This window comes from Colias croceus, chromosome 13 (assembly GCF_905220415.1).
Source record: "Colias croceus chromosome 13, ilColCroc2.1".
Lineage (NCBI taxonomy): Eukaryota > Metazoa > Arthropoda > Insecta > Lepidoptera > Pieridae > Colias > Colias croceus.
Genome location: NC_059549.1, coordinates 8,872,975 through 8,899,005, shown reverse-complemented (window position 1 = coordinate 8,899,005; position 26,031 = coordinate 8,872,975). Strand labels below are relative to the sequence as shown.

Below are 26,031 nucleotides of genomic sequence, written 5' to 3'. Positions count from 1 at the left end.
AAACAGTATATAAATAGTAGGTAGTTTTGATCTAGTTCAAATCTGAAACATTATGAAAATCTACATAATTAATTGAATATAATCTGAATAACACGACATTAATTTTCAAACAGGCCGTGCATAATTAAGCCCGCTGTGCCATAATACCTACATTTAAAATCTAGACGCATGAAATCAGTCAAATTCTGCGGTGAAAATTCACATGTATTCATTAATAATAATCTACCGTAAATTCTGATTTGAAATAGTAGATATATAACAACGGAATTGAAGGGTTAAAATTGTGTACCTTATCTTGTTCAATGTTCATATCACAGAGCTAATGGGTAAAATGTACACCAAAAATTTTGTATCGATGTCATTTCAGAATACATTCGTAAATGTGCGCAAACACTAAATCTATTTACATTTCTATCCACACCACTAATGGAATTCTGTCATAAAACGGAATATGAATACTTACCAACAAATCCGAACTTTTTCCGCAAGTATTGAAACTATAAATTCCCGACCACGTCGAAAACAATTTCAATTCGTATCCGCTTCTAATGGAGTGTTAAATTGATATACGACTTGCTGCCGCTGTTATTGCATAGTAATTTGATTAATTTCCTAACTACGAGTGGTTCCCAAGTGGTTCCCATTGAAATGTCAATATTTCTTGTCAATTTAAAACTGTAGGTTCAGTGGCAGTTTAATTTTAAACATTAGGTAGTTTAAGGCTTGCACCGAATTTTCTTCGTGTTGATCTGCGAAAAAATTCGACAGTATTTTGGACAAGATACAATATATTCATGTAATCTACCTATGTCTTAAAAAAAACATATTTGATTGGCGCTTATTAACTCGCGCGAACGTTCCGGTTTCTCTCAGTAGGTTTATTTTGCATGCTGCCTACCATATTAACATCACTATTAGTTGTCATTAGTTTATTTATTCATTAATATTTCTTTTCTGCTTTTTTTGAGTAATTACTTTATCATTTGAATACATTCCAGCTAGAGTTAATCAGGCATCTTTTCATAAACAATATTAAATACTTATAACAAACTTTAAAAATAAACACAAGAACAATAATCACCATTTGATGTCTCACAAAAAGAGCAAAGTCAACGCAAACCTCGTTGCATCAATTACGTAGATAATTCTCAAAGCAAGCCATAAAGTAGCGAACGAAACCGCATGAGGCCAATTAGCTAGATTAATGCATCGCACTCTGCATCTCACGTAAAGATGTGTTTACCACATTGCTGGAAATTTGCTATTAGCTTGCATTGTACGTGGCCTTTTAATGGATAACATGGACAGTATTGCAGTAAAATGATGCTTTTTTTCATGATTGTTCTAATTATAGAGAAGCCATTTCTGAGCGTCGTGGCGGTTGGAATTATTAGTTTAAATACTTATAATTCCAACATTATCTGCAGTCATGGAATAGCATAAAGAAAATATTATAAATTATGAAATTTTAATGTTTCAAGTTACATCTAAATGGGAAAATGTACCGTGTAAACATTCTAAATAAACAGGTAAATAGGTACCAGCTGCCTGCACAAACATTCGATTCCATTTAGCCAAACATTTACCCAATTAGCGACGGATAATAATAGATGTAAGTTGTAACTATATACAGTAAATTAAATCACTGTCTAAAATGGACTATTCACTGGCTACATATAGTAACAAGAATATAAAGAAATAGGTGTAAAGATATGAAGTGAATTCGAAAAACAAGGATAAAATACGTGTTCACTTCTGTTAATACCTACAAAAGTGCTAATAAACTAAAAGAACCCGCCTTAACAAACCGAATCGTTCTGGAACGTTCCAGATCGTTCGATCCTTACCTTGAGTGTGATCCTGGCATTATTCCAAGGGCAACTTCTCCAAAGTTTTTATTAACGCCTCGTGTCGGTGTAATTCCGGGGCTGGGTTCGCTAATGAATTTCTGAAGCTGAAATCAAAACTTTTCTCGTTTGCAACGTATTCCGTCACTAAGTTTTGACGGATAGGCTTTGTTTAAGCTGTTTTATAATTTTATTTGCATAAGTTATGTTCCGGATTAGTTCGCACGCACACGGGATTTTCCATTTATAGGTTCCTGTTTAATATTCGTTTCGTCTTTTTTCGATCTTATTTATAATATAAACATTGACAAATTCAAATGAAATTTCTAGATATTATACTGATGTGGTACTGATAACACGATCACAGATAATTAATTAATTAATAAGTTGGCTGAAATAGATATAAGTATTGTCATGCCTACAGCCTAACGCCTACGACAAGACTACAATTTATTACTACTGTTATTATTATATTTATGCAAAATTATTTCGTAGTAAATTTTGAAATCTTTTGGAAACAGAATGAAATCGCTTTTGATTTTAAATTACTTCTATTTTTGTAATTATAGATTAGAGGATTTTTATGCAATACAATTAAAAGTTACAAGGCTAATCAGGTAACTAGTACTGTGAAATTTACAAAAAAATCTTGTAATGTACGAAGGTGCAAGAACCATTATCGTAAAAACCTCGGCGCCTTAGGCAAAAAAGATTATGAAGAAATAAAAGTTTTATGACTCGCAGGCGGAATCTAGGCACGATAGGGATGTATTACGTAGTCCTTTGATATCAAAAATAAAGTTACCAGTTTATAACGAGTACTTAATAATTTTTCCGACAGCTGTTTAAAATGTTATTCGTGTTTGATGGTCGGTTTTGAATAGCTTTTTTGTATTTTAAAGCAGGTAATTTGTTAAAGTGCATTTTGGAATATTAAATTTAACCACTTTCGTTCCACTCGTCAAAACATTAATTATTGTTTTAGTAATGAATAATATAAATGAAACTTGTGAAGCGAAAGGTGTTCCACTCAATATTGTGCAAAACTTTTGTTTGTATGAATATTAAATCATAAATGATTGTCTAATTTGTCTATACTTTCATGTCCTGTTTTATAAATTTTATGACTATTATATTCATGTGCATCATATTATTCAAATGCGAGTTGTTTATTGTATTTTAAAACATTCATTTTTAAAGGGAAATGCCACAGCGGTTTTTTTTTTCATTTTATTCGAATGTATCGAAATATGATTTAGGTACCTAGACTTCAAATTACGAATCCAAAGGGATATAAAATCGTATTCATTATTATTGTATGAGGTCAATGCTATAAATAGTAAACACATTTTCCTTATTTATCATAGTGTTTATAATAAGACGTTTCTAAATCTGATTTTCAACGAATCACATTTTCCTGTAGCTAAAGCACAAACGATGAATAGAGACATCATAATTTTTACATCCAAATCCTCTCTGGCCAAAAAATATCATAAAAAGAGGAAGGACACTCATACAATAGTCAATAACCTATCAAAATAACTTTATGTAAATAAATGTTTGCTGTTTAAACCTCTACTTATACTTCAGGTCTTTGTCTAAAATGTTTCTTATAACATTATCTAGCGTGCTTGTATTACCTGAGAAACTTTACAATATGTTTAAGTTTTCACATCATATTATATAACTTTTAAGAGAATTAAACTTTAATCAATCGTGGAACAATTTCGTTTGAATCTTATAGTGTTACATATTATATTATTTAGATCAAGTCTAGTTGAAATAAAGTTTTGTAAAGGGTGGGTTCTAAACGGCCTTTGATGATATTTCTTATTTAAAACTAAACTAAATAAATTGTTTGATAAAAAAAACTTATCAGGTCTCACAAAAGGTACCCTTAATGATGGTTATCTTTCTCTGTTTTTTAATTATAAATCTAGATCGTATTTGTGAAAGAAAAACAATTTTATGAAATAAATAGGCATTACCTCTAAATCTAAAGAAATTTCGCGTAGTTCTTTTAAATGTTGAACGTTGATTTCTACATTGAATTAGTAAAATAATATGAGTTTGAGTTAATTGTTATTATGTAGTATAGTGTATTGTAATAGTTCAATAGTCTAACTAATATTAACTTAATAGTTCGTTTAATTATAAAATGATTCAATCCAATCTTTATAGTTTCATAGAAAGGCTAATGAATGGTTCTAAAAGACCTTTTCAGGTGCACAACCGTTAAAGGATTTTTTTAAATTCATTGTGCGATAACAAAAGTATCTTATATCGGAGCAAGTCCCTTATCGAATATACCGAAGCCACTTTGCTACTATTAACCCAAATATGACTCCGAATTTTGCACAAAGAGATTTGAGTGCCATTTGACGTTACCCACAAAATATTTTGAGGGTTTCAAAGAAACCACTTAAAGAAGGCTCCCAATAAATTCCACTGAAGTTAATGGACCGTTTATACATATTCAGCATATTAAAATTTTAGCTATTCGTCTTACCTGAAAGGATTTGAAATGAATTTGCAAGTTTTCAGTTATTAACGTTTTGCTGAGCGTTTTTTTTTTTTTCTTTAAAACATTTCTTTGATTGTAAAATCTTACAAAATGCCTTTAGCCGCAATTTTTCAAAAACACGAAATAAGTATACGGTGTATAATTTTATTTTCAATGTAAGTACACTACTGCTATCATGTTTTTTTTTTGCAAATTAACCTTGGCAGTGAAAACACCTTCTAGGTTAATCGGAAATTGCTATAACAATTTAAATGTTCAGCAAGTTAAAATACTTAACACGCCTTTCACAAATGAAAACCAAAAACCCAAATAACTCTTAAAAATAGATTTTTTTTCTAATAATTAACACTATTGCACTATAGCAGTTTCCTGACCAACCCCCAAGTTTATGAAGTAAATCTTATCACTGATCTCCTTCTGATTTCATAAATTATAGTTGATTTAGTACATCCTTTAAAAAGTCGTTCACAATTAAATTTGCACATTAACTGTAACCTATAAAACAATAACTGCCTATGTAAAAGTATTTACGATAATACCTTTACCTTTAAACATTAATTTCCTTTCAACAGAAATGAAAACACGAAATAGGATCAGATACCGTTATAACACAAAGACTAAAACGCCTTAAGCTCGTCGTTATCATGAAATTATAAAGAAAACAGGTTGGTCGTAATATCTTGTTCCAGTCGTAAATCCACAAGTTATAATTGAACTCCAACTTTAACCAGTCCACGAGTTGACGTCCTCATAAATATTTATTAAAAATGCTTTTACAGGAATAACAACACCGCGATTCTAGTTACATTTGCGGAATACGTGTTGGAAATCATTTGTTGTTTTAATTAATTAGATCAGTATTTTATATCAAATGGAGATACTCAAAGAGTTTATAATATGTGTGTCTATATGAGTATATAATAACATAATATTATATAATAAATAAATAAATAAATTATTACAAAAAGGCTGAGTATAAAATGTATAATTCGTCGTAGTGAAAGTTTTGGGGATTTTCATGAAAAAATAATTAAATTTTCGACATAATATTATGCTCTACCATTCGGATTTAGAACTAGGTAAAGTAGGGTGTAGGTTAAAACCTAAACAGTGATGATACTAAGATATTTGTACAATGATTATAATATATATAGATTATGACATAAGTTTATAAGAAGACACGCGTGAAAATAAACGTATAACACGAACATCCATACTAATATTATAAATGCGAAAGTAACTCTGACTGTCTGTCTGTTACTCATTCACGCCTAAACTACTGAACCAATTTTCATGAAATTTGGTATGGAGATATTTTGATACCCGAGAAAGGACATAGGATAGGTTTTATCCTGGAAATCCCACGGGAACGGGAACGGGAACTATGTGGGTTTTCTTTGAAAACGCGGGCGAAGCCGCGGGCGGAAAGCTAGTAATAAATAAATTTAGCTTCACCAGCACGTATTTTAGCTTAACATAATGAGCACTAACCGAAAGCTGTCAGATAAAATATATTCCAACCTAAAATTTACGCAAAGCAAAGAAATATTTCAGCAAGCTCATTCTGCACACGTCACAGACAAATTGTCTGAAAGGCGGTACATTATTTTAATATTACAATTGATCTTGCGGGATAAGGTTTGAACAGAGAGAGAACAAACGTGTACAGTAATCTTATTTTCATTTTATAATAAAAATATATAACAGTAACAGTTGCTCTGGCGGGTCACGAGTAGTTGAGTTGGTCAGGCATCTGCCCCGGAATGGCGCGAAAGGATGCGGGTTCGAATCCCGCCTCGTGATCAAATTTTTTCTATTCTTTATAAATTTATATATATATAATTACAGTAGTTTAGCTCAAGTTTTGATCACCTAGACCACACGTTTTTAGCTTCTCTAATAGACATTTAGTTGCAACTTATAAGACTACTAAGGGATGAATAGTATTTTTATTTATTTACAAATTGAAAACAGCTTCATGCTAAAATTCTATTGCTTTTTTACTTCTAAATTAATTTTCCTTACGGTCTGTTTAAAAGATCAATGTCCAAAAATCCGGTCTTAAACAACCATAATTGCAATGGTATCAAGTCAATTTATTTAAAAAAAATTTGAAACTACATATTTAGTAGTTTTCATTGAGGTTTAGACTCATGCATATCAAAGTCTAAACTTTAGACTTTGATATGCATATTATAAGAAAAACAAAAAAACCGGAGACAAATATTTTATTGCTCTTTAAAAAGGGACATAACATAGTTAGGTTTTCAAGTTACAAATTGTTTGGAACTACAATTTTTTGAAAAATATTTCATTTTAAAATACTTTCTTTTAATATTGTAACTTAGCTCGGACAAATGAAAAAATATAATAAAAACAACTCATTCAGAAGCAAACATCATAACGTAATTGGATCTTTATCCTATATGGTAAGGACGCTACTCCCTTATATTACCATATTTCCCTTTTACTGCACCCTACTTATAATACAAATGTGAAATTTTATGAGGAATTCTTGGTCACTATTTGTTATTACTGACTGAAATACAAACTTTCTATTAAACTAATATCAAAAACCAGTCAATAAAACAAATCCAATGCTAGATACAGGATATTAGATTTGGTTAACTTTGGAAGATTTCAATAAACCATAGACAATAATATAGTTAACAACCTAGGCATAATAATATGTTTTCGTTCAAATTCCTACAGCAAGTTAAGCTAGATATGAAAATATGAAAAAGCCATCATTCGTGAAATGAAAGGAATTGTATTGCAAAACTCGTCGTTAGATCTTATATTTAATGCAAACTTGATTGACGTTTAATTTCCTTTATAAATTGCATAAAATCTGTAAGAAGCTTAAATCAACATTCAAATTTAATTTAAATAGAGGATTATCTAACGTCAGCAAAGATTACCAAGTCGGTTTTGCATTTAAACTATATGAAAGTCTGTATAAAGAAGCTTCAAGGAGCCTAGACATACGACAAGATATGAATAACTGGTTGAAGATTTTCTTTATATAGTTTTTCGTTTTATTCATTCGGTTCACTGAATACTATTAACTTTCGTACGGTTTATCTACTCTGAGAGACTACTAGTTATAGAGACTCACTTGAAAATCTTTTTTCAGTAGGTACTTCTTTCATTATAATTTCTTATACTAATGAATGATTTTAAATTGTTACTTGTACAAAATGTTACGCAAACATGTTTCCATTATTTCTAGTCATCGTTCTGATAATAGAACAGTTTTGATATGGTTTATTACACTTATGTTTGAACACAAGAGGTGCAATAAGGAAATATGATATGTAAATCATACAATAAACTTTATTATGGTTGCTTTTAACAGAATTAAATATATTATTTATGATAAAAATAAATTATTTATCCTATTTCTAGCAGCCCTAATCATGTTCAATCAAACATTTTTGTATGAAAATGTAGGTAGGTACTCTAAATTACTTAATTATCAAACTGCCTTGAAAAAATTCAGTTTTTACTAATAAACATCTGTATTCTACATAAATCACGATACTGTATCTTACAATTAGTTTGTCTGCATATACCTACTAATATATTATACTAGCGGTCCGCCCCGGCTTCGCCCGTGGTACATATTAACGTTTTCTCTACATAAGAACCATCCTCGTACTTCAAGGAATATAATAAAAAAAGAATTATCGAAATCGGTTCAGCCGTTCTCGAGTTATGGAATTACAACGAAAAGTGGCATTGATTTTTATATATATTATATATATTTTTCAACTCTTGACGGTTTCGAATGTAATATCAACTACCTACTTAATACATTTGCGTTTCCTTGAAAACGAACACCTGATGTAATTTATACGTATCAAATACGAAACACGAATATTAAGTTAACATATTGCTTTGAAACCTTCGTCAATTCCGTCTGCCGACACTCATTACAGTAACTTTGAAGATATTACAAAGAAACGGAAAAAATGTTGTCAACTCCGAGTAAATAAAACCGTATTTAGAGCGCCCACATTTTTCCTGCTCATTTCACATGGGAATTGTGAGTATTGCTCTAATTTATTATATACCATACGTTAAATTCATTATTAAATCCTACAATAGACAATATCTACTATCAGAGGCGGCGGAAGATGGTGAAATTGGCCTCGCGCCTCACACCTGAAAAAAATAAAAATGTGTGTAATTATGATGAATAATATTATTTTAAGGGTTATAAAAGTAAACCAGATATCGTGTGAACTAATTGATCCTATTTGATTTATAAATCAAGTAGTACGTATCTACCTACTAATAATTAAGTTTAGGTAGGCATTAATCTAAGTAGGTACGTAATAACATTTTGCAAGAAAGATATAAATAAATAGTTACGAAGCAGTTAAGCTTTTTTAACATCATGTGAAGGAGCCTTTATACATTCGAAGATAATTTGTCTCCGCCTATTACCCTAATTGCTAAACTTTGTGGTTGAGAAGATGTTCTGAAAATATTATTTCAAAATATGCATACTTGATATGTAGCGTGTTGTAGATATATTTAATAAAATACGTAATGGTTATTCATTTGCGTAATCTATATATATATAAAAGAAAGTCTGTATGTTCCAACACTTATAACTCGAGATCTGCTGAACCAATTTTCATGGTTTTGGATTTGTTGGATTTGTCACCTCCCAGACTAGAAGAATAAATCATAAAAACAACAAAAACTAGACGAATAAATATTTTCCGAAAATTTTGATTTTCGTACATGTCAATCATTATAGTTGTCAATGCTGTCAAATACGGAAAATAATGTTTGACATTCATGCGTTCAAAAATGTATTATGTGTAAAATAATTAAAAAGTAAAAAGGGTGAATTAATATTGTTTGTATTTATTTTAAAATCAATTATTCAATTTTAAAAAGTGCAATAAAAGCAGATACATAAAATTTCCTCAAATGTTTGTGTTTACGCGTGTTTTCAGAAATTTATAAGGTATTTTTGGTGGGGAAACTAACCAAGAAGGTTGGTTCGATTAATTATTGAAAAAATTCTATAAAAATGTAAAAATTCTGACAATTATATTTTGATGCGATTTCGTCGACTGCGTCAACAATATAAGTGATAAACAAGCTAAATTGCGTTTTGAAGATTGCAACCATTTATGCGATGCAATTAGCACAGAAGAAGATGCAGAAAATGTTGGTTTATTGATTATTTTACCGGCGACATACACAGGCAGCCCAAGTGAATATGCGCAAGATGCAATGACATCATAATATGTTCGTCATTATGGTCGGCCAGATTTATTCATTACATCTTATTACATTTATATGTAATCCGAAATGGATGGAAATTGTTCAACTGCTGCTTCCCGCACAAATATCAAGTGATCGGCACGACATCACCACACGTGTTTTCAAGCAAAAAATCCGATCACTGATGAGTTACATTGATGAAACACATCTTTGGGATTATTCAATGCTGGATGTATTCAATCGAATGACAACAATCTGGCTTGCAGCATGCACATAATTTGATTAGTCGAAAGGATTCGGGCAGATAAAATATATGAGTGTGCGGGGATTGATAATCCTGAAACCGATCTAGACCGACATGACGTTGTTATCATGGACCGTGTGAAACAATCAACCACCAAACACCATGCATGGTTGACAGCGAGTGTACCTAAAGGGGGTTGGCTTTAGTTAACTGCCGCACGAATTTGTTGGAAATATTTATATTGTTAGTTAGCTAGGTAATGTAAGATTGTAATTCCAAAATATTATCGTTAGGAAACTTGTAGTCTTTTAGTTATTAATTTTTAAAGTTAATAATTTTTTGTGCGAAAAAAGCGCATTTATCCGTTTTGTTGTGCAAAAAAAGCGGACCAAGACGTTCCATTTCACTGTACTGTGACTTTACGCAGCGGCCGGCGAGTGCCGAAAGCGACTTTAGGGCGATTCCCACTCAAACAAAAAAAAATCTACGTAAGTAGGTTAAAAAACTATTAAACTTTTATTTTTAATATCCAAATAGGTAGCGAGGAGCGAAGCGACGAGCGTGTTAGGTTAACCCCTGAACTGCCGCACGAGCCGAGCGAGCGAAGCGAGCGTGCCGCGGCAGCGGCCGGCGAGTGCCAGAAGTGACTTTAGGGCGATTCCCACTCAAACAAAAAATAAATCTACGTAGGTTAAAAAACTATTAAACTTTTATTTTTAATATCCAAATAGGTAGCGAGGAGCGAAGCGACGAGCGTGTTAGGTTAACTCTTGAACTGCCGCCAGAAGCGACTTTAGGGCGATTCCCACTCAAATAAAAAAACTACGTAGGTTTACACAACTTGTTTGTATTTTATTTATGTATCGTAAATTTTTTGTTATTATCGTCTAATGCTTACTTATTTAAATGATTTTACACCAATTCCATACATTTTGAGGTTAGAATAGGAAAATTGATTTTTCTCCAAAACTATTGGTTTCCTAACTTTCCCCTTTTGGGGGGAGGGTCCCCCCATCCTCCTCCCCCCTCCCCTCCCACAAAAAACCTATAATACTTGCGGCAGCTAACTAAAGAAACCCCCCTAAAGGTATCCACGAAAATTGATGGCAGAGACCATCACAGCCAACGATGGTTACCCACTGTATCAGGGTCGATCGCCCAATGATAATGGTAGAATTATGACAACTAAAGTGAAACGAAACGATGGTGGGGTCGACAACAGTTATGGGTACCATTCACAGGCGCACCCATCCGCTGGATTTGTAGCTGGCTACAAGTCCGCGGACCAATCTGCGTGTGTATGTGTAGTTGTGCGCGGCTCGCGGCTCGGCGCGGGCTCGCCGTCTGGAGACGCGAGCGGCGCGCCGCACCCGAGCCGCGCCGGACAAATCCGTACGTGTGTGTGCGCGCGCGGATTTGTCGGTGAACTTGTCAGTCATTCGCCATATACATATACCCGGCGCGGCCTAAGATGATCCCTATGACAGTTCGTCTTAGTGATTGCTCGTATGATGGATCGTGTCGATACTTTACTATTTTATAGGCAAAGGCGTGGTTTGCATTCAGCCACGTCGGTAAACATGTTTTTACAAATATTATAAAATGAATTTTTAACGTCTATTATGTAAACGAAACGGTAAGTAAAACGAAAGTTTTCCAAAACATAAAAATGCACCTTATCATTTTCTCGTAATTTTTAACCCGTTTAACACAGTGTATATTATTTTATCATGAAAATGGAATCCCCCGTTTAATTTTTATAAAAAACTTATATTTTCATAGGTAAGTAAATTAACGCGAACGGTAATTAATTAATTAATTATGCTGCGATCTTCTGTTCCATTTAATAGTGAATGAACTATAGCTTAAGCATGGAAAAAATGTGAACTCGAAATGTGACTTTCCATTATCGAAATTTGTTTATCGATACTTTCCGCACTAGTCGATAAATGCCAACGATGTAAGTTTTGAAGGACGTAAACGTAAAGTCAGATTGATATAATTTCTCGTAAATGATAAGAATTGTTATAATTCCAACGGAATATCATTGTAATAGCATAAAGCTACGTAAAAATTAATAAATGCCATTTTTAGACGCCTCCAATACGTTTCTAATTTAATGGTGACGCCATTACAAGTTTGTCTCTTGAGAATAACTGTCAGTGTCATAGGGATCATCTTAGGCCGCGCCGGGTATAATTAATTTTATAAATAACTAGCTTTCCACCCGCAGCTTCGCCCGCGCAGTCAAAGAAAAACCGGCATAGTTCCCGTTCCCGTGGGACTGCCGGGATAAAACCTATCCTATTTCCCGGGATAAAAAGTAGCCTATGTCCTTTCTCGGGTATCAAAATATCTCTATACCAAATTTCATGCAAATTGCTTCAGTAGTTAAGGCGTGATTGAGTAACAGACAGACAGACAGAGTTACTTTCGCATTTATTATATTAGTATGGATTAAAAAGAATTCATAAATCACAACGCATTTATTTAAATATGGTGGATTCTAGATAACAGATTTCGATTTTTAGAGTAACGTCTCTAGTAAGTATTTAAAAAGAATAATAATAATAGTTAAAAAAAACTAAAAAACACGCTTTTTATAGAAAAATAATTTTATCAAATTAATTTATTGTCATCGGTCCTCAATAAATCTACAAAGTTTGAGCGAAAAGTGGGTAAAAATTACGCCCAAAGAAGTCGGTTACAAACAAACATACAAACATACAGGTGAAGCTAATAAAAAGCGTGTAAAAAAGGTTCAGTTCTTTAAATCAGAAAATTTTTATTATGTTAAGAATGGTTTATTAGTCAAAATATAAAAAGTAAAATCAAATATAAAAATTACTCGTATCGGTCATTATTATTATAAATAGGTATATTATTTTAATTGAAAAAAGTTAAACAAATGTGCAGTTCTAGTTCGTTCGTTCTTTTTTTCTTCGTTGTTTCAGACATTCCTTTGCCCACACGCGCTTTTTTTTTCTGCGTTAAAAATATTGCACGGACTACTAGAGCCAGAGAGCTTTTTTTCGTGGTAGGATAGATACGTGCAAGGCTCACCAAAGTTCACAGTCGACTGGACTGCTCTGCTAACAACTTTGTCCACGGATTGGTACGGCTCGGGGCTCGGCTCGCGGTGCGTGTAGTGAATCGCCGGGCTTTAAAGAATGAAAAGAGTTAATCCATGCTGCACAACTTATTAAAATTAAATCATTTTTCTCTGAGACGTGTTTGAAGTAATAAAATAAAATACTATTACCTATCAACCCACATTAATATTTATTTTGTATCATTGTATTACGTTCATCAAAGCCTTAATTAGTTCAGCTAAAAGGTAACACAACATTCATTGACAGGGCGATACAAAGTTCGCCGGGACAGCTAGTTCAGTCATATAAAAGCTGAACCAGCAAATGCTTAAATGGAGTTTTCCCATAGTTTTTACCTTTCACAATGTCTGGTAAATATTATAATAATATATAGGTACTTGACTTGTATATTAATTACTTTTACTTTTAAATGTAATTGAAATGTAATTAATGAATATCCCATTAAATGATGGCATTCGTAGAGTTTAGTCGGTGTTGAGATGAAGCCAGAAAAAGCAAACAAATATTTTTAATTAATTGGATCTATATATCCCATTGACCATCCCGTAGCCGTTTTCTTTCATAGAAAAAAGGTTAAAATCTAGCAGACATTGTTCTTTTTTCATAACATTTCCTATTTTTATATCTTGTGTGAAATGTCGAATGCGCGTAAGATTTTTTTTTTATTTTGGAGATAGTTGGCACTTCTTCAATAATTATACTATAGTTTAAACGATCAAACCATTATTTTTTTTAGTACAAATAAAGTGGGATATTTAGTGTGACCTTAATAAAATGGTTTGTTTGTTTTGAATTCAAGGACAAATCTGATATCAGAATTAGATTGGTTCGGACTCATTTTGCTATAATTATCTATTTCATAAAAACACCAAAGACAATTGGCGGCCTTATCTAAATGATATCAATTATTGCCACCAGTCAAGTGTTTCATTACCGCTTACCAATTTTTTATTAAAAAAAAATGTTTTTTTGTTTAGCAACTACCTACATGAGAATTTCAACAAAAATGTTGAATTTTAGACTGAAGGAATTAAGGTACAAAATATAGGACTGTTTTTTATTTATGTCAGACTTGCTCTGCAATGAATTTCTAAATCAAACGGTTCTCTATTAGACTAGATACAACATACCTACAGGCCTAAAAATAGCTACAGGGGTACAGCCCCTATTAGTATAAGATGGTGGATAGTTGTATAAGATCTTAGTATAAGATGGATACTAAATTTAAGGATAACTCGTCATAGTCGCTTATAAAAATCTCATGTAATATTATGTAGAAAAGTTCAGCATGACTGCATGTATTTTGTTCTATAAATGTTCATGATTTATATTAATTAACTAGCTTCCGCCCGCGACTCCGTCCGCGCGGATGTCGGTCTTTGCGTGGATGGTTTATTTCTCCATTTTGAGTAACTCTGACAATGACATCCTATAAATATCTATTGGACCAAAATACGGCTAGGTCTATAATAATACGCAACGTGTGTTCGCGGTACCTACTACAGAACAACGTCTATGGATAACTGAAAAATTGAGATTAATTTTTTTTCTACGTATTTTTCCAGGATAAAAAGTATCCAATTTTACGCCCAGGATAATAAGGTATAATTATACCAAGTTTCATCGAAATCGAACCGGTAGTTTTCACGTGATGTCTTCACATACAGACAGACAGACAGACAGACAGACAGACAGACAGACAGACAGACAGACAGACAGACAAAAATTTTTTTAATCACATATTTGGGTTTGGTATCGATCCAGTAACACCCCCTGCTAGTTATTTTTTCAATATTTTCAATGTACAGAATTGACCCTTCTACAGATTTATTATATGTATAGATTTTAATTTTACTCACGCACACTCTATACCTATATATTCATTTTCCATCTTCATTTTGCTATCAGATTGCCGCATTCATATACCTACAATACACTAAGTAGGTACAATGATTTTCACTTCACTCTAATCAATATAGGTAATAACTAATAATGTTCCTCGTATCAATATTTGCTTGCTTGTATAACCCAAAGCACTCCCATGAGCCATCAAAGCGAGGTCATATCTATGGTAACCCATGACTCATACATCGATTTATAGCAACGTTTCCATTGTTTTCAAATATTTTTTAATTAATCTAATTTGGAATTATTTTATTTAGTGTTAGGGAACATGTTTAGTGACCCAAATTGTTAATTAATGTCCCCATTTTTATTAATATCGCGTTTGTGTTTCATTATTTAACAAACAACACATAGATAAACATATTTTTCTTTATATTTTAAATGGAATGAAACAGAAGTTTTACAATCACAGTTTTTGTACATAATATTTAAAAAACATTTATGTGCATAGATAGACCTAATAATATTATTAGTTAAATAATTGGTATGTATACAATATATTAAATTTATTAGTTACTAAAAATATAAAAAATAAAAAGAAAATATTTGCATAATATGTATTTATAAAATATATAGCTAGGTAAATAGAATGATTATAGTTTTTAAGAGTGTAGGTTTATATAAAAGGTAGAATAGCGTTAAAAGATAAGAAAACATTTTATTAGGCTTCATACTTCACTTTATATCTTTCAAGTTTTATATGCACACTTAAGAATAACTGTATGTTTTTGATAAGGATGAGATACACAAGTATTGTGATACATCAGTTTTGGAAATATATCAACCCGGAAGAAATGAAATACATGTAAAACTAATCAAAACAATTATTTTAATGACTATTAATTATGACTTTAAAAACTGTCTTTAGAAAATTATAGAGGCATAACTACCTATTTTACATAATTTGAGGCAATTATTATTACTCTTTTTTAATTTATTTTTTCAAGTATCTTTCATAATTCAAGCGCACATCGTCAAGCCGTTTACGCTTTACAGCGTGTGAATAAAATATACTTACATACATAATAGCTTAAGTTCCCCTTTATTTAAGACCCTTTTAAATAATTTCTCTCTTTCAAAAACACATTATTTCGATTCAGTGCCAACCCTACACCCACAATATTATTCTAGACATAAAATGTTTTAGCTAAACCAACTGAGCTCGTATAAAACCACACGTACCTACTTTTCGCGGAGTTTTCTTTCTATTTCGGCAATTGCTTAAGTTCATTTATCGTATTAATGCTACTCAATAGTACTCGAAACAAAGTGGTAAAACCAGTTTGGGATTGTAATATAGTTAGGGCTGCGTGGTGTAACTAAAAATAGAGTTTGATGATATGTGTAGATGTACATTGTACAGCAGTATGTAAGTTTTGTAAAGAATTAGTTAATAGAACGATAGGTACGTAATTATAATATTCAAGTATGAATGCGCATTTTTTTCTGTTCAATAACTATAATATAAAGTGAAAAAACTAAAACCCAACTACGACAATAACCGGCGCTGAAAAAGTATAAAACAAGATTTCAGAATACTGAACTGAACAAAGTTGCTAATGTAGTTGCAAGTAAATGGACACAGTAGACTCTACCAAGATGCCTTCGTTGTAAATTGACAATAATGTCATACAATACTATTCTGAAGTATGCAATATTCCACTATGTAAAGATAAATTTTCATGTTTGGAAAGGCGTAGTCACACGTTACATAATATACCTATCTACCGTAGCACTTCAACAACGTGTGACTACGCCTTTCCAAACATGAAAATTTATCTTTACATAGTGGAATATTGCATACTTCAGAATAGTATTGTATGACATTATTGTCAATTTACAACGAAGGCATCTTGGTAGAGTCTACTGTGTCCATTTACTTGCAACTACATTAGCAACTTTGTTCAGTTCAGTATTCTGAAATCTTGTTTTATACTTTTTCAGCGCCGGTTATTGTCGTAGTTGGGTTTTAGTTTTTTCACTTTATATTATTTGTACTATTTTGGTGTTAAAGTGTATTTGAGGGCATAACATTAACAAAAGTTAAACTGATGAACTAATAAAGAAGCTATGGACGAAAAGATGTGAATTATATGCAATCAGCCCATGAATACAGGTAAAGTCACGAGCAAATGCTAGTAATATATATATATTCAAAATGTACAAGAAAAGCGCTTTCAAATGATACCAAACACGGGATATTTATCTTAACTTTATTTTTTTACTTTGTATGTTTTGTCCGATAGAGGACGCCACATTAGATTTTGTGAAACCCTATATAGCCTATAACCAGCGGACAATTAAGACACTTCTAATGATATGTCATTTGTCAAATTCTGATAAGTAGTTTAGACGTTACGAGGGAACAGATGAACATACATACATACATACATACATACATACATACATACATACATAGCCTGTCAAAATCATAACCCTCCTTTTGCTTTGCCGTAGTCGGGTAAAAACTGATTATGAAGATACTAATATAAAAATCAGTTCAACGTTATCTTTCTTGTCTCGTTATATTATTTCAATCATACAAATGTTTATATTCAAATAGGTAGTATGTGTCTTCCACGAATTATTTTTACGGTAAATCTATTTTCGTCTCTTCGTCAAAATATCAAGAAAAATTAAATTGTGTCATCTACCTAAATCATCAAATTTCAAAAGGGGAAACCATCACATGGGTATAATACCTAAATTTTCCTAACATCCTCTTAGAAAGCAAGTCTCCCTTCAATATGTAAACGTATGCACGATGTAAATGTGTGTCTTAATGTGTGTTTATAATGCGCACACGTATGAAATTCACGCCGTGAATCAATGGAAACGACGCCGATTGTAAAAATATATTAATGAACATACTTCACGCAAGCGCAGTGCCGCCACAAACTAGGTTAGGAGTGCACGTGTTTTGCTCTTATTAAATTTAGTATTTTAAACTGTCTGTGATAGTGATTTATTGAAAATGAAACCTGTGAATCTTATGGAAGTGGACAGTGAAGGGTTCAAGCGGTTTATCGATTCGTTCGATCATGTGTTCTCGGATTGTGACGGTACGTGACGTCAGGCACACGACAGCTGGTCGTGCCGGCTTCAATATTTTGTTGATTATAATATTAAGGTCGTAATAATTATATGATATCGATACACAATAATAAATAATTAGACGTGGCCATGCCTTGTTTACGCGACGCAATGAGAAGTTTAAGGTTTGAGGTTATTTGGTTTTAATGAATCAGAAATACGCTGGGTTTTTATGTTTAGCAAACGAGTTATCCTCCTTTTAGTAGGTACCATAATAAATACTGTCTAACGGGTAAAATTGTAAGACTTGTGTTTGAAACAAAACCCAATGTAGATTCTAAGGAAAAATTACATTTTTTTATAGACATATCGTAGGTACCTAATAGGTAGGTATATACCTAGGTAAACGCTGTTTATAGTTATGGCAAAACGTTTAGGAACCAACATATTTTTAGCGAATGATAATATATGTGACTGTATGTTTTGTTCATACCTAATTACTATTCATGTCTGTTTATCTTAATTAACGTAAAAAATAAAAATTGATAGGTAATAGGTACTTACCATGAGCTGAGTATTGTTACTATATTATACCTACCTAGGTAGGTAGAGATAGGTATGAGACTTTAATGAAAAATCCGTATAATCAAAATCTATCGAAATAGGTACCTACATGTACCTACCTACTTACCTAGTTATTTTAAAAACAAATTATTAAATATTTCCCTCTTGAATTTTCCATTTACAGCCTTACAATATTTTGATCACATACGTCACGCATAGTAATGATACGAAAAACTGTCGTAGTGCGTAAAAATATATATTTTATTATTTTATAAGACTATTCAACTTTGAGGCACCATAATATTTATTTATTTATTTGTCTTTGGGAAACAAACAATACAGTGTTTCTTAAAATTGTACGCTGTCTATATATTGTGTACCTACTGAAAAACAATAGTTAAAATAAAACTAGGTATTTATATAGAGCAAGTTGGTTAGGTAGATTACTTAGCTTAAAAAAATTAAATTTTTTATTATCTTTCAATTATCTATTCAAAGAAGACTCGTATAATAATGTAATTATAAAATTATGCATATTTTGAGCACTATATTAAAAATTAAAATAATAATTCTCTAACAATTATTTATCTTGTATTCAAAAAATAACATTAACTGTATCTATTGATGTAATTTTATGACAATGTAAACGAAAATACCTACTTATCTTTACCAAAAAGTACTTAGGTACCTAATAATCTTATCTTTATTAAAACTACTGATTCTAAAACCTTGACCCGGACTTATAATTTATCTTCTTTAGTATAATGAAACAATTAATTGAATCAACATTAGCTATGAAAATTTATTTTTATTATATTATGTAGTAGGTGTATATACAGAGTGTCCCAGAAGTCGACGTCAAGCCAGGTAACAACAGGAATGAAAAAACTGTCACATGGTGTACATTTTCTGGAATTAAATAAAAAAAATCCATAACTTCAAAAATACATGACTTAATTTTTTTTTTTCAATTTTTCTGACAACTGGTATGGCATTTACCTTTCAGAAAATTTCGGCTTGACGTCGACTTCTAGGACACCCTGTATATAGAAAATTCATCAAACCAATTGGTACGAAATGTAAAATATCATCTCATAATGTATGCTGTTTGTTTGAAATATGCACGAAATATGATTTTAAACGAATTATTGACGTTTCACAGATAAATAAGATTAATTAATTTGCTATTCGTCATTCGATGTGTAAAATAAACTACCTAATTAATATCACGTAATCAACGTAAATTAAAAAGGGAAACAAATATTGTAAGTTATAGTTTAATAAATCAATATAATTATGTCCACTCTAATTAATGTATTTACTAGCGGTCCGCCCCGGCTTCGCCCTTGGTACATGTTTACTCCCCATGAGAACCATCTTCATACTTCAAGGAATATTATACAAAATTAATTAACGAAATCGGTTCAGCTGTTCCAACACCTTTTGCGATTAATTTTTATATTAGATATAGAAGAAGAAGGTTTAACTACGGTTCAAGAATAAGGTAGTATTTAGATATTCTATTATTAAATATTAAGTACTCAAATAATAAATAAATATTCAGGACTATTTTCACACACGGAACGATCTGATCCCATACTAAGCTTTCGCTTGTGTTATAGAAACCAGGTGGCTGATAAACATACATGTATAATTTTGAGTAAAAACATTAATAGATAATTAACACCCAGACACAGAGCAAACATCTATGTTCATCACACAAATATTTACCCCGGGTTGGAATCGAACCCACGACCTCTGACTTGGAAGGCAGGGCCATTACCAACCAAGTCAACCGGTCAGTCAAATGTATCGAATAAATGATTAATTAATCTATCACGCACGTCTCGCTCTACAAAGCATACAAATAATATTATATTTTAATATTTTCAGTAGTTATTAAATATTTCTTCAGTACTAATTACCTTTACTTTCAGGAGTAATATGGTCAATAGAGCCCATGCCGGGTGCTGGAACATTCTTCGATTTGATGAAAAGTCTTGGCAAAACCGTACATTTTGTGTCAAACAACAGTCTTCGGAGCAGACAGAACTATGAAGCCCAATTCAAAGCTGCCGGTATAGAAAATGGTTTTGTAAGTCGACTTTATTACTATCAATATAGGTTTGAAAGTATTTATGGAAAATACATTGGTAATATAAAATATTATTGAGTTATGGACTAGACCACCAAATACTTTTAAATGAACTATGTCATTATTGAAAACAAATTTCAATTAAGAAATGTAACTTACCTAAAATAAATTCCATTTCCCGTCTTGATACATAGAATTAGAAGTATATAATATTATTCATGAATACCAGCATTTATTATTATTTCAATACACAAAAAGAACAAAAAGAATGGGCAAGAAAATTGCCCCAAAATTTAACTCACAACATGCTCACAACGTTATTAAAATTTATAATAGATAATATCATCTTCCTAACAAAAAACAAATGAATAAAATATCAGCGACCGCCCCGAATTCTATATTCGAAATTTAAATATTTTCACATCTGCGTTTCTTACCAGCCAGTCTTAAAAATTAAAATGTACAAATAACATAAACTTCTTTTTCATTTTATAAAATAAAGTGAAAGTGCTCTTTTTATTATAAAAATATATTATTTTCTTATTTAAACAATTAATTATTATTAAAAACAAAATCAAATGAGAAATTAATTATACGTATACCTATGTATCGGGGCTACTCAGGGTCACTATATTCTATATTCGAAATTTAAATATTTTCTCATCGGCGTCCTTGCCAGCCAGTTTAAAACAATAAATAATACGAACCTCTTTTCATTTCGGAAATTGAATTTTATTATTAGCACTTAATTTTAGATAACATCTGTCTACAAAACGTAAGAAAGAAACACCTCACAAAAACATTTTCAATAATAAATAAAATAAATACAATATCGTCATACATAAAGGTATGTATTATAATAATATTATACCCATTGCTAGGGGCTGTCTATATTTCAATCGTATATATTTCATTTCGTTACCTATTTATCAACAAAAAATTGTAGCGATTTTTATACAAATACGAAAAAATATTTCATACGTCTCTACATTTATAACGCTCAGCATAATATATTTTTCATACCGCGAAATAAGACTGATTGTGCGAGCCTACAGCAAAATAATTATACTTACAAGAAATATTAACATTTATACAAGTATATTGTGATCGCTGATTGGCAATTTCTTACGATTTCTTTGTAAGAAATGTACAATAGGACATCCTTACAAATCCCTGATTAGGTTATTCCGCGCTAACAAAAGGGCTTAATAATTATAATGGCGTAATACCCAGGAATACATTTATTTTGGTAGGATTTTTTGATTAAGTACGAAAGATGAGATACAGGGCTGCTGATAATTAATCTTTAATATCTAAGCTTCTACCAAAACATAATCTAAGATATTAGCTAAAGTGATGGTGTCATGTACAATATTTAACGAACGATTAAAGTGATCTTATTCTTGATACTTCTGACGCTCATATTTCTCAGTAAAATCTCCTGTTCTAAGAAATAGATTTTGGTTTGTAATTGAGACGAGATATTATATATCATCTTGTCATTGCTTTTGTCTACTTCTGAATCACATTATTTATCATTACCATATTCTGTAGTATTTTTTTTTTTAGGAAAACCTCACAATACCATCAACAGCAATAGCGGAATATTTGAAATCAGTGAACTTTAAGAAATCAGTATATTGCGTATCCTGCCCTGAGACTATTTCAGTTTTAGAATCACAAGGATTCAAATGTAAAGAAGGCGTAAGTATACACTATACACTAGTCTAAAAACTTTAAACACCTTTATTTTTGAAGAAATAGAGCACACATTTTTTTTTTACTTTTAATCTCCTATAAAGTATATCTAGTTCCAAATAACAATAAAATTTCATTATTTAAAAACTAGAAAAAAATGTAAATTTACATAACAATCTGTAAAATTTAAATATTGCTATTTTTTATCATAAGGCGTAAAAAATTTACACAGACCTTCGTGTAACGTAGGTATTACCATAAAACTATCTTCTTTACGTAGTAACCATTTAATAATCTGTGATACAAGGTCTAGTTGTGCCTATGAACGAATACGTTTTGCATTTGGGTCAAGATAACACGGTTTCAGCCAGACCTTGCGGCGGACTATTATGCGGATTTCCTGCAATACCTTGAAGATGACATGGAGATAGGTGCCGTGGTGTTTGACAGTGATTTCAAAGTGAACATGCCGAAGATGTACAAAGCCATCACGTACCTGCGGAGGCCAGATGTTATCTTCATCAGCGGGGCTACGGATAAATACGTGCCACTCAAACCTGGAGTCTTGTCCTTAGGTAATAGGATTGGTTTTACTGTGACGCTCGTTCACTGTTCATTTGGCAGTATATTTCTGTTTGCGTAGGTGATCTGCTTTTTCAGGACAATTGCAGTTTTGGCTCTTGAAAAAGAGTCACGTATCTAAATCATTCACTTATTTGTTGTTTACGAAAATAGATGAAAACGTTTCTGATAATTATTTAATTTAAAATTTTAATTCCCGCTTCAGCTTTAAATTATTCATCAGTGTGTATATTAAATTTGGTTAATTATACAGAATTTCATGTAGCAGTTCCTGTAAATAAAAATAAATACAAACACTATCGTTTACATTTCAATAGATTTCCTAATAATACTTTAAACTGATCTTGAAAATGGGTTCGCAACTCCGTTGGATACCGTAGGTACATCAAAGCGACAAAAACCTTCCAATACGTCAATAGCACACACGTACAAAGCTGATAAATTAAATAATTCCAGGCACTGGTATATTCACGGACATAGTGCGAGAGGAGTCAAAACGGAATCCAATACAGCTGGGGAAGCCGGGCCGGGTGTTCGGAGAGTTAGCTATGAAACGCGCCAACGTCAGCGATCCGTCGCGGGTGCTCTTTATTGGAGATATGTGAGTGATATATGCGTGTGAACGTGCCTTTATTTTGTACATTTTTAAAAGTTTAAAACGTGATTTTTTTACTAGACTTTTTTGAATTAGATTGACATTTCAGTTTCATAGCTTTCAATAGAAAAAAATCGATTACGAGGCGTGATTCCAACCGCCTCCGCCTTCGGGGTTCGAATCCTACCTGTTTAATTCTATATAAATGATTTATACTTATACATTTTTTTTTGTGCAAATTTCTTAATGATTATTTTGCTCATGATGGAACGAATCGAATTCTCAGAACCAATACCTAGCTTTAAATCTGTTTCCAATTTATTTGTGAAATTCTACAAAGCAATGTTACGGCGTATAAATTAATTACGTCTTGCTTACTTAGAAGTTACTGATTAAAGCTTTATTTCAGTTGTTAAATTTCTACCTAATTCCAATTAAAAAAATTGGACTCAAAATATTAATAAATATTTCTTGCAGGATCGAGCAAGACGTCGGTCTTGGGAAAGCTGTCGGCTTCAACACGCTTCTCGTTTTAACCAACAACACAAAAGAGCAAATGTTAAATCACACAATACAACCAGACTTTTACGCAGATTCGTTAGGCAGTTTAGTACCAGTGATAAAGGATAAAGCATTTTGATGCTGCATTTCTATACTCTCAAATCTAGACGCTTTTGACTGAGGCCAGTAAAATAGCATAGGCTAACAACGGTCTCTTTAAAAATTTAAAGTTAATTATTGTTGTAAAGAATATTTTTATTGTCATTTAGTAAATATACTATTCTTGTTTTGATTTCATTAAAATATGATTTTTATGTAATAATTTCCACTCTAGCTCTGTCAATGTCTGTAAGAGTCACATCTTAAATAATTTAATAGATAACTCTTGAAATTAGGATTTCAGATAATTTTTCGTCGTCAAAACGAAACGAACATTAGCTAAGCCATTTGAATATTGCAACATATAGGTACCTATAACAATTAATACTCTTTATGCAAAATCATTGGCCCTACTGTGTTCCTTATTTTAAATCTTCATATACAATTTAATATTATAATTTATTCCTTCATCCTTCAAAAATCTGGTGACCTATGCAAATGTTCATGGCCTGTGCAGTGCCAAGACGAACCACCAACCTGTTTGCCTATTCCAACGTTTCAAATATCACTAAAAAGTAAAAACAACTTCAAAACATTTCTATTTTAACCATGTCCAAAGAGGCGAAACAAAAATGTATGTACTTACATTGTTTAGTGAATACAATACAATAAAAGCATTTAATTCAGCATTGTTTTCATTATGAATCTTTAGTACCTTTCTAAATAAGCTCCAATATAATCCTTTATGAACACTTTGTAGGGTATTAAATTTTATTGTTCCAGTGATAAAAGATAATGCTTTAAGTGTTTATTCATTCTATAGGTTTATTAAAATGGTAATAACAGCTTTTACACGTTTTCTCTCCTTTCCGTACATTCTTTCAAAATTTATGTTACTTCCTGGAGCAATAAAAATTTGGAAACTAAAATATCTTAATAATTACAGGAATCACGAATATTCAGGATAAGCAATTAAATGGGTACTAATTTGTACTGTGAACTGTGTAATAACTATTAGTAGTCAGAATTTTTATTTATAAAAAATTATTTGATTTTAAATCTTCACAATTCGAGTTTCTCACCTAAATTCAGTTAAACATCCATCAATTAACGAATTCTCGCCGAATAAAATGTGTTACAACAAAACACGGTCACAGTGCAAATTGCCTTTCAATATTCTAGTGTCCTAACTCCCAACCTAGCCAGTTCGTTCGGAAATTGAAAAACGGCTGGAAAGTGGACAACCCACAAGTATTTCAATTTTTTTTTCTATTGCACGTCGGCACGGAACGGTTACTGAACAGTTTTATTGGAATACCAGTTCACAAATTCGTTTTGACAATTTTCAGAGAGCCTTTGTTTCCGTTACGCCTGGGTAGGCGCTGTTTAATGTGCTGAAGAATATACGGTATATTGTTTATTGAATCAATGTAATGAAGCTTTCATTGTATCGTGTTATAAAAATGTGCAGGTATTTTAATAATTGAATTGACAGATATAATGACTGAGGCCTAATCGGCGAATCAAATAAAAAAGAGAGACTAATAGAAGTTTTTATTGCTTAAAGAAGAACTAAAAATATCTTCTGATGGATATAATTAATAAACTAAGAATAATCAATAGATGATAACAACTAAATTATAAGAAAAGGCATCGTAGGTCATTCTCCCTAATGATACACGATATTTCGTCATTCCACTGATTATAATCTTTTTTCCTCGTATCGGCTTCTACGAAGGTGCTATTATTATATTAAGGATAAATGAGCCACTCCACGTTTCGTATATGAAATATAAATACGTAGGTGAGCGTGTTCAGGTGCTAACATAATATCAAACTTGACGTCTATTTACACTGCCTTCTAACTGTATACGAGCCACTATAAAGGTGCGGATAGACGCGACAGTTTCTGGTTTTGGCCATTTGTATTGTGTGGTGCTGTCCTTGTTTTATTCATGTAGATCGATAAGGAGATCATGATAGA

At 31.7% G+C, this 26,031-nt stretch overlaps 1 protein-coding gene across 1 annotated transcript; it reads left to right on the top strand.

The window, feature by feature from the left end:
* Positions 1-17,751: 17,751 nt before the first annotated feature.
* LOC123696861 (phosphoglycolate phosphatase 1A, chloroplastic-like) lies at positions 17,752-24,733 on the top strand. The gene is made up of 6 exons (XM_045643241.1): positions 17,752-17,942; positions 20,415-20,572; positions 22,142-22,276; positions 22,638-22,845; positions 23,309-23,453; positions 23,925-24,733. The coding sequence occupies exons 1-6, from the start codon at positions 17,855-17,857 to the stop codon at positions 24,085-24,087; spliced, it is 897 nt and encodes a 298-aa protein (XP_045499197.1). The 5' UTR covers positions 17,752-17,854; the 3' UTR covers positions 24,088-24,733.
* Positions 24,734-26,031: the final 1,298 nt, after the last annotated feature.

Excerpts from the sequence above, each read along its gene's own strand:
- LOC123696861 (XM_045643241.1), top strand. The coding sequence starts at position 17,855 with ATGAAACCTGTGAATCTTATGGAAGTGGACAGTGAAGGGTTCAAGCGG. Across the intron at positions 20,573-22,141 it reads CCGGTATAGAAAATGGTTTT|GAAAACCTCACAATACCATC; the intron begins GTAAGTCGACTT and ends TTTTTTTTTTAG. Across the intron at positions 22,277-22,637 it reads GATTCAAATGTAAAGAAGGC|CCAGACCTTGCGGCGGACTA; the intron begins GTAAGTATACAC and ends ACACGGTTTCAG.